The sequence below is a fragment of the Chanos chanos genome, chromosome 6, assembly GCF_902362185.1.
Source record: "Chanos chanos chromosome 6, fChaCha1.1, whole genome shotgun sequence".
Classification (NCBI taxonomy): domain Eukaryota; kingdom Metazoa; phylum Chordata; class Actinopteri; order Gonorynchiformes; family Chanidae; genus Chanos; species Chanos chanos.
Window position 1 is genome coordinate 32,534,302 of NC_044500.1, and position 16,347 is coordinate 32,550,648.

At 40.4% G+C, this 16,347-nt stretch overlaps 1 protein-coding gene across 1 annotated transcript; it reads right to left on the reverse strand.

Moving 5' to 3' along the window:
* Positions 1 to 562: 562 nt before the first annotated feature.
* On the reverse strand, positions 563 to 15,637 carry tasora (transcription activation suppressor a). Its single transcript, XM_030777255.1, has 23 exons — positions 15,253 to 15,637; positions 13,547 to 13,692; positions 13,203 to 13,295; positions 12,859 to 12,931; positions 12,558 to 12,649; positions 11,480 to 11,611; positions 11,244 to 11,374; positions 11,118 to 11,143; positions 10,719 to 10,824; positions 9,553 to 9,656; positions 9,175 to 9,278; positions 9,017 to 9,089; positions 8,841 to 8,918; positions 7,989 to 8,642; positions 7,279 to 7,601; positions 5,008 to 5,134; positions 3,694 to 4,808; positions 3,440 to 3,562; positions 3,113 to 3,272; positions 2,871 to 2,979; positions 2,430 to 2,608; positions 2,070 to 2,228; positions 563 to 1,863 (listed from the first exon to the last, which is right to left on the reverse strand). The coding sequence occupies exons 1-23, from the start codon at positions 15,509 to 15,511 to the stop codon at positions 611 to 613; spliced, it is 5,619 nt and encodes a 1,872-aa protein (XP_030633115.1). The 5' UTR covers positions 15,512 to 15,637; the 3' UTR covers positions 563 to 610.
* Positions 15,638 to 16,347: the final 710 nt, after the last annotated feature.

A 16,347-nucleotide genomic window follows, 5' to 3' on the forward strand; every position in this document is an offset into this window, starting at 1 on the left:
GTACTAAATGAACAAGCTCCTATCTATCTTGGACTCCTGGACTTCTTGATTTTTTTTGTGGGTAGTTGGTAATATCATTGGTTTTCAGATATTCTGGAGGTGGTGTTGCTTTAAGATAAGCCAAGAATTCATCTTCTGAGCAGTGTCAGCATTATTAAAAGACAGTCAGTGATTTCAGAGACAGCTCATTACTCGAAGAATAAACATTGAAATGTGTTTAATGTGACTTTTATGGTCTCATTTTTAAAAAAACATTAAAACCAAGTCTTGACAGCATTTCTTTTTGGCTGTAGTGTGTCTTAAAATAAAAAAGTATTTTTTACAGATGTTTCGGTTTAAATGCTCTTAACTTCCGTTTCTTTACTGAAAAAGGTTAATTGCACAAAAGACAAAACAGTGTGCCTGAGGTTCATAACAAAACTTTCCAAATACAAATATAGTAGTCTGTACAAAACGTCAAACAGTACAAGAGTCTTAGACCAGTGCCAACAGCTGATCAACAGTTAAGTTCCCTACTTTCCCCAGCATAAAATGTTTTTTTTTTTAGTTTTTTTTTTCTTGGTCTTTATCAAGTTTCACTATGCACATACATTGTTAGTTAATCGAATGTTCACCAGCCTTTGTAGCCTCCTCTGTGAGGGGGCTGGCCGCGCCCCTGTAACGTGGGATGGTTCCCCCGCCAGGCGTAGCTCTGAATGAACTGAGTCTGGTGAACGTGTCCCATCCCCACGCCATGCTGAATGCCCCACATGCTTGACGTACCTCCTTGTGCCAAGCCGCCAAAAGCCATTTGCATGTTATTGTTGGGCAAGAGTCCCGTAAAACCTGTTGGTCCAACCACCCCCAGGCCCACTGTACTATTCAACAGAGGAGACCTGAGACCATTGTGAGCAACAAGGCCTTGGCTGCTTAGATTGGCTGGGAGAGACAACAGGCTATTGCGTTGCAGAATCATGCCATCAGCATGTGTTGCAATGTTCTCTCTCCCATGCCCAACAACTCTAGGTACTGAGGGAGGAGGAGCCTGGCTGGCATGACTGGGAGCTTCCTTGGAGGTAGTCATATTCTTTACCTGTGGAATGCAGGAGCTACTAGTGGTCACTAGATCCTGCCCTGCAGCTGTCTCAGATATGCTACTTGTACTGTCTGGATGGTTTATGGAACTGTCAGAAGCCACAGTATCTTTTGGGCTGGATGCAGCATCGACGGACATGTTAGAATTATTTCCAGAGATTTCAGAAGTTACGTAACTGGTAGATATTATATCAACAGGGCCTGCGGATCCAATTGTACCAGCAGCACCTCCTCTTTGCACATCACCTCTTGGGGTAGTGCTCAGTCCGTCTTCAGGCCTGAACATCATAGCTCTGTCCATTTCTGAATTAGGAAAGTTTGACCGGCTCTGAGCAGTGCCCCCATCCACTGACTGCGATGTGGAACCAAGTTTCTCTTGACTAACCGACTGCATGTGAACTGAAGAGAGAGAGGAAGTAGGACTATTGGATGTATTGCTAATTAGTGAGCTGCTCATGTAGGAGGAAGCCAAACTCCCCAGACTGAGGAAACTTTGATGTGGGTTAACGTGAAAAGCTGTTGGGGATGCACGACCTGTGTTAGAATCTAGCTGCATCTGGGCTGCTTTTGAGGCTTTGAATTGGGAAATGGCTGATTTTAGAGCATCAAAGTCTAATCGGCTTGGCGTTCCAGTGGTAGGTGAGGACAGAGGTGCAGGGTCTGGACCTAGCTGGTCAGCGATTGGAGGATACGGATCACTTGGAGGAACAGGCCGGCGGTCAGCTCTGTCCTGAGGGATGGATTCCCTAGCCTCCTGTTCAGAATCCAATGACATGTCCTCGGTCTTCACTGAAATTCAAACAGAGAAAACATTACAGTTCAAAGCTAGTCATGGAACATGGTATTAATGGTAAGTTAAAACTGGTCCTCATATTGTCACAAAAAGTTCTAGACCTGCTATAATGGACCACAGTCACAAACTATCATTTTAAAAAGTTCATAAAACATAAATTAAAACATAAACATACATAAATTAGTGTCAAATCATGACTTACATGTTGATGTACCGGGGGAAGGATAATCATAAGATGGTGTGGGTTTGTCCTTTCTGTGATGGACACCAATAAGACTATCCATACTGTTCATTATGTCATCAATGTTAGCAATCACTATACCGTTACTAGAATACTGAGGAAACATCTCAAACCGGCGTTCTGTTGAACAGAGGCAAAGCAGACAGCATATATTATCTGTAGTTAGATGATTCAGCAGCATTTTGGTTTTTTTTCATCTGTACACGACATTTTTCTTTGTAGTAACTCTCATGTTTGCGGTGATTAATTCAATCTAACATAATGGTCACCAAGCAGCACGTTAAATATGAGCAGTGAACACTCTGAACAGTGTTTGTGTACCTGTGAGGAAGATGATGTGACGGTGCTGTATGTACTGTGCTTGGAGCTTCACCAGGCAGTCAAGGTCAGGCGTTTGGCGTGAAGGCGCGTCACACTCGTGGTATGGCAATAATTCAACAATGTTTCTCCTTTGAAACGTTGTGAGGATGTTTAGCAGATTCTGAGCCTCTCTTTTCACCCTGATCAATTTACACATAACCAAAGTCAACAACAAATATGTGAAACATTCACTCTTAACATTCTCTGCGCCTCTGGCTCCCAAAGAGGAACCACAGGGCCAACAAAGGCCTCTTGAGAAGAACATATACAGCACTGTAGAGTTATGCTTTAACGCTGATAATAAATAGACTTGTTGCTGCAGAAAATACTGACCAATGCATTTTGCACTTCATTTCTTTATGTAAGCAGATCAGTAAACAAAATGGATGTCAATGCACTAACCTGCATTGCTCTTTGAGTTTTTTGTGTGTTTTACAATGCACTTTCCACCTCCATATACTCTCTGAAGTATTCAGCTCTTCCAAGAAGTCAAGAAAAGCTTGAAGCCTCTCTACAAAATAAGAAGATAAAATGGATTATATCCTCTACGCTAGCTGAAGCAAGCTAGACAACTTGATCTGGAACATTTTTGGCCTGTTACTTTTCAAGATTATTCATCATTGCATTCTTCCTCACAGATTTACCTTGTGTAATGAAATCAGGGTTGAGGACAAACTCATCTGACACAATAAAACCTCCAGATACAAACAGTTCGTTGTACGTGTGGTTCTTAATGTCATCAAGGTTGTCGACCCCGGCAAAACTGACAGAGGGCAACTTTTTCAGGGAGACCAATGCAGGAATCTGAGGATAGAGAATTTTAGCCCCAATAGCTGCTATCAGATGCTAGGACTCTAAATTAGTTGTGAAATTTACATACATTGAGAAATAACTAAGAATGAAAACATGATTTATTATAAAACAAATGTAGTCCATTTATTAAAAAAAAAAAAAAGAATGTGGTCTTGTACCTTATGAATCTGTGCAGCGATGTCAGTATTTTGGATGATGATGAGTAGTCTATCTTGACTGTTTTCTTTTTCCAGAAAAGTCTGAGGACTGCACTCAGCATTCCCTAGCCGCTTCAAGTACTCCTGTGTTCCCAAATTAAAACAAGCAAGCACCGAAAGTTCATCTCAACCTTAAAAAAAAAACTTGAACTGAAGGTTTACCAGCCACATTTTCTAACCTTCACAAAAACATTACGGATAAAGACATGTCTAACCTTTATTTCCCAGCAGACGTCACTCTCCTCCTCGCCTGGGGAGTGGATGTAGAAGTGTACAGTGTTCTTCTGCACACCTTTGATGATCTCCACCAAGCTGCTGATCACCTCAGGCTGAAGCTGACTGATCACGCTACTGAGAGAGGCTGGTGCGGCTTCCACAGATGAAGCTCCACTCGAAAGAGCCATACTTTCGTCAGCATCGCGGACCAACGGAGCCGAAGCGTCAAGATGATGCGATTCGAGAACAACCCTACCTTCCTGCCTGTCTAACCTGCCTGGGACCGGTTCTACCTGCATGTACCCATGCGTCCTTTGTACCTTTTGGTCTGGCTGCTTGACGTCACACTTACTTTGGAGATGTAGACTTGACTGGTCTATCTGTATCCTGGGTGAACTACAGTGAGGGCTTAAGGGTTGGGTAACTGAGGTGGACAGTGAAAGAGAGTCAGGGACAGAACATAAGGAAGGTTTGGCTAGAGGAACACTGGAGGAGGCTGGAACAGAGGGATACGTGTGAGAGGGAACAGATACAGGCACTGCAGCAGGGACAGGCCGTGTAAAAGAAGAGGTAGAGGAATGGACAAGAGAGGATGCAGCTGAGGATGTATCTGCCGTGCTATCACGCTTAGTCTGCTGTGAGTCAATGAATGAAATAATGCTATCATGTAACGTGCTAACATAACCATGAACAGGCAAAGGCGTGTTAAAGTGTGACACGTACTCAGAAAACTGAGTCATAGGCGTTTGCAGCGTGTGCGTGTGCGCTTGAGAGCTGCTGTAATTAGGTGTATAGTACACGCGTTCCCCTCTCAGGAGGCTCATCATCTTAGAGGAAAAGTCACAGAGTTGCTCATCAACGATACTGTCGACATCATTTAGAGGAGTTCTCCGATCCTGACAATGTGAAGACTTAAGTTCATCAGTCAAATTTGTGTTTTGCACTTCCATCACTTCAACTGGTTCCTCCTCCATGAAACTACTATCTGGTAGTTCAGGAGGAGAAAAGCTGCTCTTTTCAGGAACTGTATGGGTTGAAGTTGGTGCAGTTTGAAGGCAGCGTGGATCCTCTGGATTATCCTCCTGTCTCTGACAGTATCTTTCCGTCTTCAAACCTAAATGCGGAGGGATAGTAACAGCTAATTATGAAGAGGAAAAAAATCATTTGTAGCCAAGTTTACATGCCTGTGCTCGTGTGACTTTTTGGCATTTAATGATTTTATTTGTGTGCTTGTAAATGAGGGGAAAAATTGAACTTAGTTTAAAAAAAAAAAAAGGAAAAAAAAAAAAAGAAGTTATCATTGAAAGCCATACCGGTGATGGGAATAAGGACCCATGGTATTGACCTCTCTCCAGGCATTTCAACTCCGCGGCGCTGCCCGTTAGTATCTGAGCACGGACTGAATGCTTCCAGACTACTCAAGCTGCCAGTAGTTTCTTCCTGCAATTGATAAAATGCATCAGCTCTGTCCAGAGACACAGGTATGAAAATCCATATTCAAGGTCGTTTCGCCCACTTGGAGGGCTTGGCACATAACCCCTGTTGTTTATTGACAGGACTGCGCTAGCATCAAGGGTCACAAATGTCATTTGTCCAAACCGGGCTCCTTTAGATTTGCTGTCATTTTGGTGGCACGAGGGACAAAACACTGTAGCAGAGTCGAGATGGAGCTATCTACGTAAGTGACTACACAGAGAGCATGTTTTAAACAAACATGGGCTACACCTTCACCCCTCCACCCTCATAACTCACACTTGTGCTGAACGTAATATTTTTTAAAAACTGAAATCGAAACGGACCTTCAGCTGTTAATTTCATTTGATGCATTATGTTCTAAATAAGCATTACGCCCAACTCTCATGAACCAAGTAAAAAAACAACAAAAAAAAAACAACGCACCCCATTCCATGAGGAGACTGAACCAACGTGAAATAATACGAAATCTTTACACAAAGGCAACATAATGACTTCTGTCGTTTACCACCATACACAACCCACCTTTCCAGACTGCTCTTTGGTTCTCTTAACCTGGTATGTCCCATTCTGCTTCTGTGAAAATGCAAACACTGCACAAACTGCTAGCTTCTCTTTAAGTGGCACTGTTTGTTAAAAGCCACTTACAGTGCAATTCATATTTCAATTTTATTAAAACGATAATTATTACAGAAAACTGCTATTCTGTAATTACCTGGTTATATAGCAATTAACGGCACTTGTTCATAAACAGTGTTGCAGATGATTACATCTGACAATGTATAATCCAATTTTCATCACAAAATAAGACCCACCTTCTCAGATTTCACCTCCTCTCTCCTAACCCGGACACTCTCTTGATTCTTCTGTAAAGATTCAAATACTGCTGCAATGTCTTTGCAATCTCTTACATATACGTTTGCCAAAACTGGCATGCTATTTGCCACGCATGGCAATGTGATTCATTTGAGGATGCATCAGAATTTATGCAGCTCAACTGACAAGTGCTTTCTTATGATATTCTTTTAAAAACGTTCACTGGAAATTCAAATTCAAAAGCTGTTATATTTTTTTTTAGGTATCAATAAAATATGACCATAATTAGGGGTTGTGTACATGCTGCTCCCATTAAGTATCTCCTTACCTGTACAGTTGTAAACCAGTCCAGATAGTTCACATAATTTAAGGGAAAAGGTTAGAAAGGAACATTTCACCCATTTTTCACCGCTGTGTTGTTAAGATATTTAGCAGTATATTCATTTTAAATCATGCTGGGTCCCTGTGCCAGTGCAAAACAACATGTCCTTGTCCAAGACACACCACAGGTGAACAGAACAGAAGAACGATACAGTCGACAGTTGAATACTACACCAAGGACGCTATATACAGACAAAAAAAAAGACTCTGAACCATTCCCGTGCGTGGACAAGACCGAGGTATTTTCCTTCAACTGGACGATATTTTTTTGTTTGTTTGTTTTTAAGGAGGGAAAAAAAAACCCCAACTATTTCATCCATGGTTATCCCACTCAAAAAGTACAGACAAAGGGGAGCGAGGGACAGGAAGAGACTTTAGTACCTGGCCTTTTGTCTGTTATGGGACAATTCTAGCATGCAGATTTCACTTTTCCTAATGAATTAAATACCAGAACAATCTGGAGCCTGAACACGGTTTTTAGTGATAACGCTGCAATAACACTGGCTTACAGTCCTGGTTGTAATTCATTTAAACATCCAAAAACAGGATTCCTCTATTCAACACCAAAGCACTGATTTCAGCTCATTCGTGCTGCTGGAATCTGTATATTTGTTTGTAGTTAGATAGACGGCTTCCTTGAAGAGTCAGCCTTAAAAACGACTATCCATGAGGGGGTTGATGAATTCAACTGGCTGAGATAACCACATTTAAAAATACTAACAATTACTAATTCATACCTGCAAACTGTGGGTATATATACGACTGAAATTTGAACAAGCCAAATCTCATTCCCCCAATTCTTTCCAATTAAGCTTAGTGAATGTTACAATCAGATACTTGGCAGAACAGCCCAAGAAAAAAAAACAAAAAACTAAATGCTTCTCTGACACTGCAGAAAGTAGACGATACAATACCTCAAGAGGATCGTTTGTTTCTTGCTCCTCCTGCTCGTCATCAGAAAAGCGATTTCGGAGGTCGATGTCACAGTTGGTGGGGAGTCCGAGTCTTCTGATACTGTCATATAAAGTAGTTTCAGCTGACGCCGGGTCTCCTGTGTCAGTTCTAGTTCTGCTCTCCGTGGTGTCCAGTGAAGAGGGGTTTTCCGTGGCTCGGCTGAGTGTGTCCAGCCACTTCATTAATTTCAGTGCACCCTGTGACTTGTCCTTTCTTAGGTCTGTGTCATGGAGCCCAACACAGTTTATCACCTCAGCTAGAGATGATGGGAACTGGACTTCTTCTGCTCATGGTGAAAAAGAAGCCAGATGTCAGACCATCTTAATGTCAAGGTGTTAAACTAAACTTAATAACTAAAAAGAATGAATCATTTTCTGTTATACATATATTAAAAATATATATTTAATATATATTTCATGTTCATTTCTTATTCTGATTTTGAATTCACTTTTGCACTCAATGTTAAAACACTCATAGCTGATTTCTGGCTACAATACTTAACACAATACAATAGTTAGCTGTGCTGAAGAAATAGTTGACTCATTAGGTGAATGGTATTTTCCAAAATAAGATTGAGATAAAACAATTCAGATTTTGTTTAGACTATTTCGAAACTTCTAAACTTATTCCACAGAATTTAATTTTTTGAACGTTCTCTGTCTGTTCTCACCTTCTCTTTGATCACCATTGTTGAGGGAGGACTTCCTCAGACACTTAGAACCAATACTCAACGTTTCCTCTTCCAGTTTCCGTTTCAGAGTCTGAGTTGTCCCCTCCTGGTCCTTCACTGCCTGTTTGGCTCTCTCTTTTTTCTTACTCATCTGAATGAGTTTTAGAAGTTCCTTCAACCTCTCTGGGTCTTCATGAGCCTGAACATGATGTTGTCCATTACGCCTTGCTGCAGAGGTCGGGTCATCTAAGTTCTCCGATTCTGTAACAGGGCTAGGCTCAGGAACACAGCGGAACTTCTCCACCAAGTCCTTAGCCTTTTGAACTGGCATCATGAAGTATTTGGGGCCGTAAAAATAAGAGTGGAGGTAGCTTTCCCATTTTAATCTCTGCCTTGGAGCCGGAAAGAGTTTCTCCCTTTCGTCCAGTTTGTGATCGTACTCGACCCTGATACGCTGGAGGGGTTTCCCTTCACGTCGGCTGCTGAGGTAATCGTGGGCTTGCTGCTCCACTCCGACGCTGAGGTCACCTGGAGGGTTGCAGCGCACCTTGCAGAGAGCATAGTGCAAAGCTGGGATGAAGGTGTCTAGGTCGGTCATGACCAGGTCCTGTGGCACCGAGAGTAAGGGTTTCGCCGTGGCACGTGGTTTGAATGCTTCACCCATGGGGGGGAACAAAAAAAAGAACAATTATGGATAGTTGAGAAGAAACAACAATTAACCTTAAAAATTCCATATCTTTATGATCAATCTTATTTGTAAGAATGCCACTTAAGCAGTCACAGCAGATTAACCGGTATAAAGGGGTCTTTTTAGAAAACTTCATTCAAAACTGTCTTCTACTAAATACTTACAAAATCTTGACACATCCCTTGCCTCTGGAAAGATAAAAAGTGCATGTATGCTAGTATTTTTCCAGCCTCCTCGTCGCTCTGGTAAAGAAACAATATGTGCTTTTATAAGTGCAATTATGCAAACTCCTTTTTTCTTGAATGGAAGATGCATTTCTCAGTGCAAACAGGAAACGTACCATTTGAATTAGCCATCTGAGTGGAGGAGAGTATGAAGAGGAAACCCTTGTCAATCACAGGGCTGACAAGAACCTGCAAGTCAACTTTTTAATGAGAAATTCGCTTCAAAATATCACAGAAAAGACAATGTGAAAATCTCTCTTAAACAGAGACGTACCATTCTTTTCCCCTCAAGTTTCTCAAGAAACAAAGTCAAACTACTGCCAGCTTTGCTTTTTTCCACCACCTCAAACAGGCTGCAGTATAGTCCACTCTTGTAAACTGCAAAGTCATCGAAACCACAAATTTATACAAAGTGACGAGTAACATCTCACAGTGGATGTAAGAAACATTACACCTGTTTGTACAGGGCTATAAGTGAGTCCAGTCCAGTCAGGCCTCTTTATTTCCATAAGATTCAAAGTAGAAAAGTTTAATGCAAATTGAAAGCCAGTTAAACTGAGATCTCAATACATGTTACTTAAACAATATAGCTACGACGTGACACCAAGTTACTCTCCATGCAAATCACCAAAAGAATCAGGCCAGCTCTCACCTTCATGGCTGCCAGAGTACAGGTCCCAGGAGAAAAGAGCAGATGGTATCTCCTGTGTCAGCTGCTCCTGACTTATCACTGTACCAATCTCCACTTTATCTGGCCTGCAACGTGAAAACATCATGACATTTTCAAAAAGGAGATGAAGTGTAAATCCAATTTTAAAGTTCTGAAACTACAAAAATACAACCCCTTGTGATCCTAAAAATACTTACTTCAAGCAAATGAGCGATAAAAAAAGAATACACAATTAAAAGCAGGTGCGTGTCTTCACGGTTGTGATTCCTGAGTTCGTTAAGCTGACAGTTTCACTGAGAGCAACCTATCAAGCACTTAAGAGACTGTCAATGCATAACCCCTTTTATTACACCTAGAAATGTACGTTTAAGAGTTAAGAACAGTTGCAAGGAACACTGTTGCTGGACCAGTGAGCAGTCCATAAAGTCCTACACCCTCTTTTTAACAAGCAGATGAGAGTATGTGTGACACATATCGAAAGAACCAATCAAGCCAAGGTGCTAGTAACATTTGTTGTCAGTTCTGTTAGGGTATCACACTCATTTATCTATCACAGTTGATTTCCACTCAATCCCTTAGAGAGAGCAAGTAAATGATAAACTAAAATTCTTCCTAAGCGATCACCTTAAACCCATGAAAAAAGTATTTCAATATCGGTAACCAATTTGATGAGCATGAAAACGATACATAAACCATATATCATGGTCCTCTTATGGAAGAACAGCACCCGAGAGGTAAGGGCTTTTTGTTTCCACAAAACATACAAATATGGAATTTCTTCCACCTGCAGAATCTACACTCACTGAAGCAGTTTTGGTCTATGCTTTACTAACACCCTTCAGGTTGGTGTATGCTTTACTCCGCTGATCATCACATTTCAAGATTTCCGATAGTACATCCATGTAGTTATCACATCCAACACAATACTGGAGATTTTTATGAATATTATATTCAGAGAACTAAATATCCAAAAGTGTGAAGAGTTGTCTCCTTTGCTAGCAGCCAACCAGAAACTGAAAACTTAAGAGGTCAAAAACTATTTGAATTAAGAGTTCAAACTGCAGTAAAAAAGAATGCTAAAATGGAAAAATGAGAAATGTGTCATTTGTGCTGAAGTTGTACACATGGCTATGAGGTAAAGGACTCACAGTTTGAAGGGTAAGAGGGGTTGTGAGTGGGAGCGGAGGCAGACCTGGAATACCTCTTTACCCCCATTCATCAGACATCCTCTCCATACAGTATAACTGGTCCTTCCTAACAAACAGAACAGAAATAAAGAGTGAATATCATCACTGGACCCCACACTGACAGCTGTTACAACTGCTTTATTTATGTTTTTTCTGAAATGTTCCATCAGGCTGTGAGCATTTTGGCATTTAGAATGAGTTATTCCCGAAGTTCATACAGATGTTATGTTTTCTTGAATTAAATGCCATAGAGCAGACCAACTCGATCACTAAAACGAGACATGTTAGTATCTCTAACTAACCAAACAGTTTCAAAACCCAGGTTTTAAAACAGTTGAATGAAAGGAGAGGCATTTTTACCTGTTCCAGATGGGAGACTGTTCGACCTGCAAAAAAAAAAAAAAAAAGATGAAATCCTTCAATGATTCCCTGGTTCAGTTTAAAGGGTCCAGGCTTATTTTTGAGGAATAGTGGTAGAAAGGTTACCTCAGAAGAGGCACCGGCTTGGACACAGGAGCAGCCTCTTTGCCTTTATACTGAAACGAAACGACGGCAAACGGACACACATGCCTCGGCCTGCTGCTGATCTCAAAATCACAGTACTCGTAGAAGTATTGCTGTGGAGATATTGACAAGTGTCAGCAAGAACAGGGTAAGACATTGTACAATACAGCAGTAGATATTAGTCAAAATTCTATACAGCATCTGACATCATGTTTTACCTGCGTGAGCTCAAATGCCCTGTATGATTGTAGTGAGGTCACTCGGTTGGCGTTCTTAGAATAATGGCTGTCAAATTTTGGGGTGGGATCCAGACTTTTGGACATATTCTCGTATATACTTTTTACTTTACCCTGAAAGCAGATATATCCACATTACTGAAAAGGCCTCTTCATCAGAAACATTAAAAAAAAAAAAAAAACCTTTTATGAATTCACTTTAATGAATGCTTAATGAATTAACAGTTGTCAGGCCTGAGTGCCTGTGCTGATTGGACTTCACTTTACACTAATTTGATGACATTGCAAAATAAGCCACGACAAGACGGGTAACATGGCGATTTATTCTGCAACACTGACTTGCTTTATGGCATTTATTATAACAGCTACTTTCCAAACAAATCAATCACTTTCCAAGATAATTTTATTGAAGACTCCTAAACACCTCTAGCCACTACTACAAAGCGCAGCTTCAGTTTCAAATAGCAATCAACTTGACTACACTAATCACAAAGAAACCATAAACAAAAACATGCATGAAGAGTGTTTAGGTCAAGGTGTCAGTGGGCAAACAACACAAGAGCATGTTATGTGGCCACACAAATTCGCTTAATTTCATGATATATTTAAGAGTGAAACTGCACAGAAAAATACTTGGACGAATTCAACAAAACCGTGGGGAAAAATTCAATTTATGCTGTGCAAAGTACTAAGAGGGAAAATGTACCAAAGGGTGGTTTACACTGCAAAAAAACCTTTTCATAATTGCCCTCTGATGAGTGGTAGATCTCTAGGCTAGTTTGTTCCCCTTTGGTCAGTTTTCTCAGCTTTTACACTTAACAGAATTGATTAAACCTACTTACTGTGACTATACCACATATATGTGTGTGTAGTATTCTATGTTTTCAAAAATCTGAAGTATAATAAAGCTTTAAAAACACCAGTTGTCGAATGTCCCGGTGACATGTCATTGTGTCACAACTACAAGCCTTAAAGCAGATTATAAGACTTAAAGCATATTCCAGATTTGAAACACTGGAGAGGCAGGTGATGTGACCAGATTCTCCAAAAATGTTCTTACCTTTATAACTTTAAAGATAATAATCTCTCCAGTGGCTCCCACATCAAAGGGACTGACCTGCAGCAAATCTGAGCACTTACTCAGATAAACACCTGAAAATGAAACAGATACAATGCATTTGCATTTAGGGAAGACTTTCTTGTACCAGGAAACTTGCAAAAAGAAATCGAAAGAATTTCTGCCAATGTCTGCTGACCTGTATTATCCAAGGCAAAAACACATTATAACACTTACTTCTTTTTAATCATATTAATGCACAAGACCACACTGCTGGGCACTGAGGTCACTGAGTCCTTCCTACCTTTAGAGGGATGACCCAGCATGCTCATCCAACTGTGGCCAACTGTTAAACCCTTTTCACAGATCCCAGGAATCTGAAACAGAAAGCCAACATCCAGAAATCATGGATGATGGAATTTTATGTCAGACAGTAAAGTCTGAAGTCACTCTCACCACAATAAAAACAACCATGCCGACTATTACTACAATAAAAATGTAGGGAGGGAAAAGGTGGGTGATTTATATTGTTAGGAGGGAAATGACTGGTGACATTTCTGTATTTATTTCACAACAGAGCTTCAAGTGTCGTCAGCTTGACAAGCTGCATAACTGTGTATGAGTTGGTGTGAGGCAAAGTTCACGTACTTTGAAGGCATCACAGAGCAGGAAACAGAAAGACTCTGACAGCTCCTTCTCTGTACGCCCATCCTGTTTCAGTTCTTTTCTCTTCTCAACAAACTGTGAAAGTCACATGGGAAACTGTTGTTCTTTATTCATTTAGCGACATAATTCATTCAGTAATGCTCCCGACTACAAAAGATTTGCAAAGAATCAGATGTCTAAACAAACATACAGTTTAATCACTCTGTACAGTTAGTGCAAAGAACTTTAAAACTGACGTGAATCGGTGTACACTGCAGACAGACCAGCAAAATGTTATATGTTAAAGATTGTTGAGTTGTTCATAAACTTGATCACTGGTCTCTTACTTCTTTCTCCAAAAGCTCATTGTGGACCAGGCGAAGTTTGTCGTATACAAAGGTCCCAGCTGATGCCGCATCTTTGTAACAGGTGGCGATTGTTTTCATGATGTCTGCAAACTCTCTGGAGTCTGAGGAGATATTCTGGAAGAGTGCTACATCAGAGAAACAACAGAACTGACTGAATTACTGGAATTAAAATCTTCTTGGTCTTTGTGCCATCTTTAAATCAATGCTTTGCTTAGAACACATTTCAGTTTGATTAAAAAAAACGTGTCACAAAATGAAATCGCTCAAAATGGACAAAGCATATCAACTGATATGGACTAATAATCTATAAAAGTAGCAAATGGTTTAAGGGGGGTAGACGTAACAAGTAAAATCTACTCTTTGGTCTGTGATCAGCTTTTAACACCTTGTAAATCTGTGGTTGTAAAAGTCTTATGCTCTTCCTATCTAAAGACTGACAGGATACAACCAAAAAACCATACAGTTTGAAACCAAAGGAATTTGACAGCTGTCAAAACCACAATGATAAACTGATCTACCATAACCCTAACAGGAAGTGCAGCATCTTAGTAAGAAACATCCATAAAATCTTGCTAAAATTTGTTATTGTGCAACAAAACAATGATAACATGGACTATATTTTTATTTTTATAAATAACTTAATTGTTATCACTCCTGAAATTATGTATGTTAACTCTTATGAAGCTGTGACATTCTCTTTCTCTCTTGTGAACAATTCAATAACATCATTAACCAAAGCCACAACCAAGGTAGCTGATTAGACAACACACCACAACAAGAACTGCTTCGGCTGACAACAATAGTCTAGTTCTTTTATTGCATCAATTCACATTACCAACAAAAAAGGAAAGATCTGTATATAAAGCTCTTCAAAGCAATATGTGTTCACTTGTTCCTCACATGTCACAGATAAATTGCTAAGTCAGTTATTACAACCTCAATGTATTGTTTTTCACGTTACTACTTTTATGATATACTTTAGAGAGCGAAAGCACTGGGAAGAACACTGTCATTGGCCAATAAACGTCAGACACGAGAGGATCTAATGTTTCAACACATAAGGGTCAGTTTGAAGAATGATGCTGTGGCAAAAAGCTGTTTCACCAGAACGCTGGACAGATGCAGCAAGATGTTTCACAAATACACTACGAACAACACAACTAACCATGAACTCTATTGTGTCAGCAGAGTCAATTAACAGTACAATGTAGAATAATTAACACATAATGAAACCCTCAGGTGACAATGGGTGTGTCCTGGAAGTCTGTTACCTGGGAGTCAACACTAAAGCGTTCAGCCCATTCTTTGTCATGGAAACAAAGCATCATCAAAGAAATCAGTACATAAAATGTGCAAAATGTTTGGAACCAACAAATGCCATATTCCTCCTTTATCATTTCACTTGAGCAAAGGTTGTGAATAAGGACGTTCTGATGTGGAGTCTCAACTTTGATACGCAATCTGTTGGGTGATGGCAACAGATTACTAGCAAATTCTGTGCTGAAGCGAGCATTTCTTGCAACCCCTGTTTGGCCACCGCACCTTCGTACAATCCAACGCACGCACACTAACCAGAACAATTTCCACAGCTGTAAGATTACTTTGGTTCGTTAACATACGGCTCGTGTGTGCAGCTAGCAATTTAATTTTTAAGCTTCAGAGGGTAAAAACAAGGGAGAATGCACCTCTCTTTTCTTTGTTCTTCCTGGGGATCTGGAAGTTAAGCCGTGGTAACTCCTCAAGAGGCTTTGGATGCAACGTGGATGAACTGTTATGTTTCGATTCAGACCCTCCAACCTTAGGTATTTCTGGACTGTCCTGAAGATTGGACGCCAGCCTCTCACACACAGAATGTTCGCCATCTTGGTTTGATGAAATCGTAGCTGATAAATGAATTTCACCGCGATGGTGTTTTTCATTTCCTTTCCCGCCAGGACTTTCCATGTTAGTCGTTTTGTTGTTATTTATACATCAGCCTAACGACTCGTTCTTTCCACAGCGCGGTGTGGAACGCGACTCACCAGTAAACTCACGTTGTCTCATCCCTCACCCGCCATGGTATTGTGTGACGTACTCTCTGCCTCAGTTTGCCCCCCTAGTGGCCCTTGTATTCCTCAGAACAACTTTAAGAAAGGATCAGCGCCTCCTACTGATCCGTAAGTTGAATAGCAATAAATCTGAAATCTGATAAAAAAAAAAAACTCCACAGGTAGCAATACAAAGAATAACTTCTGCTGCGTAGGAATTATTACTTCCTCCATTATTTTCCCGTTTCTGTAGCCTTTACACAAATGGGTTTCTAGAATTACTTAACTTTTTAAATCAGAATGTCATTCGGATTTTCTTTTTCAACCATGAGGCACTTTAGCAAAGCTCCATTCCTTATCTGAAATACACCAACACTTATTCCAAGCGCACAAACAGCTTGGGTTTTAAAATGCCCTAAAAGAAATGCATGATCATTTCCACTAAGTCTGTCGTAATGGTGCATGCGCATTAGATTTGATCAGAATAATTGCACGATTTTGTAATGTTAAGGTAACTATAGTGTAAAACTTGAGATCCTCTGGAGGGGTTATTTATGTGGTGTATTCAATGAGTTCACGAAGACAGACGAATTCGGAACTAAAATAGTTTACTTCTCCAGCGCCATCCAAACACTCTTCCACTCATGAACTCTTCTTCCGCGCCTTTTCAACTCCCTCCAAACCTGCTTCACCCCCGACTCCAAACAAAGCAGTATGGGAAATGTAGTCAGTATTAACAGTGAACAATGTTTA

Coding starts and splice junctions, on each gene's coding strand:
- tasora (XM_030777255.1), bottom strand. CDS start 15,511: ATGGAAAGTCCTGGCGGGAAAGGAAATGAAAAACACCATCGCGGTGAA. Junction 12,932..13,202: donor TGCTCTGTGATGCCTTCAAA/GTACGTGAACTT, acceptor TTTCTGTTTCAG/ATTCCTGGGATCTGTGAAAA. Junction 9,279..9,552: donor GTACTCTGGCAGCCATGAAG/GTGAGAGCTGGC, acceptor ATGACTTTGCAG/TTTACAAGAGTGGACTATAC.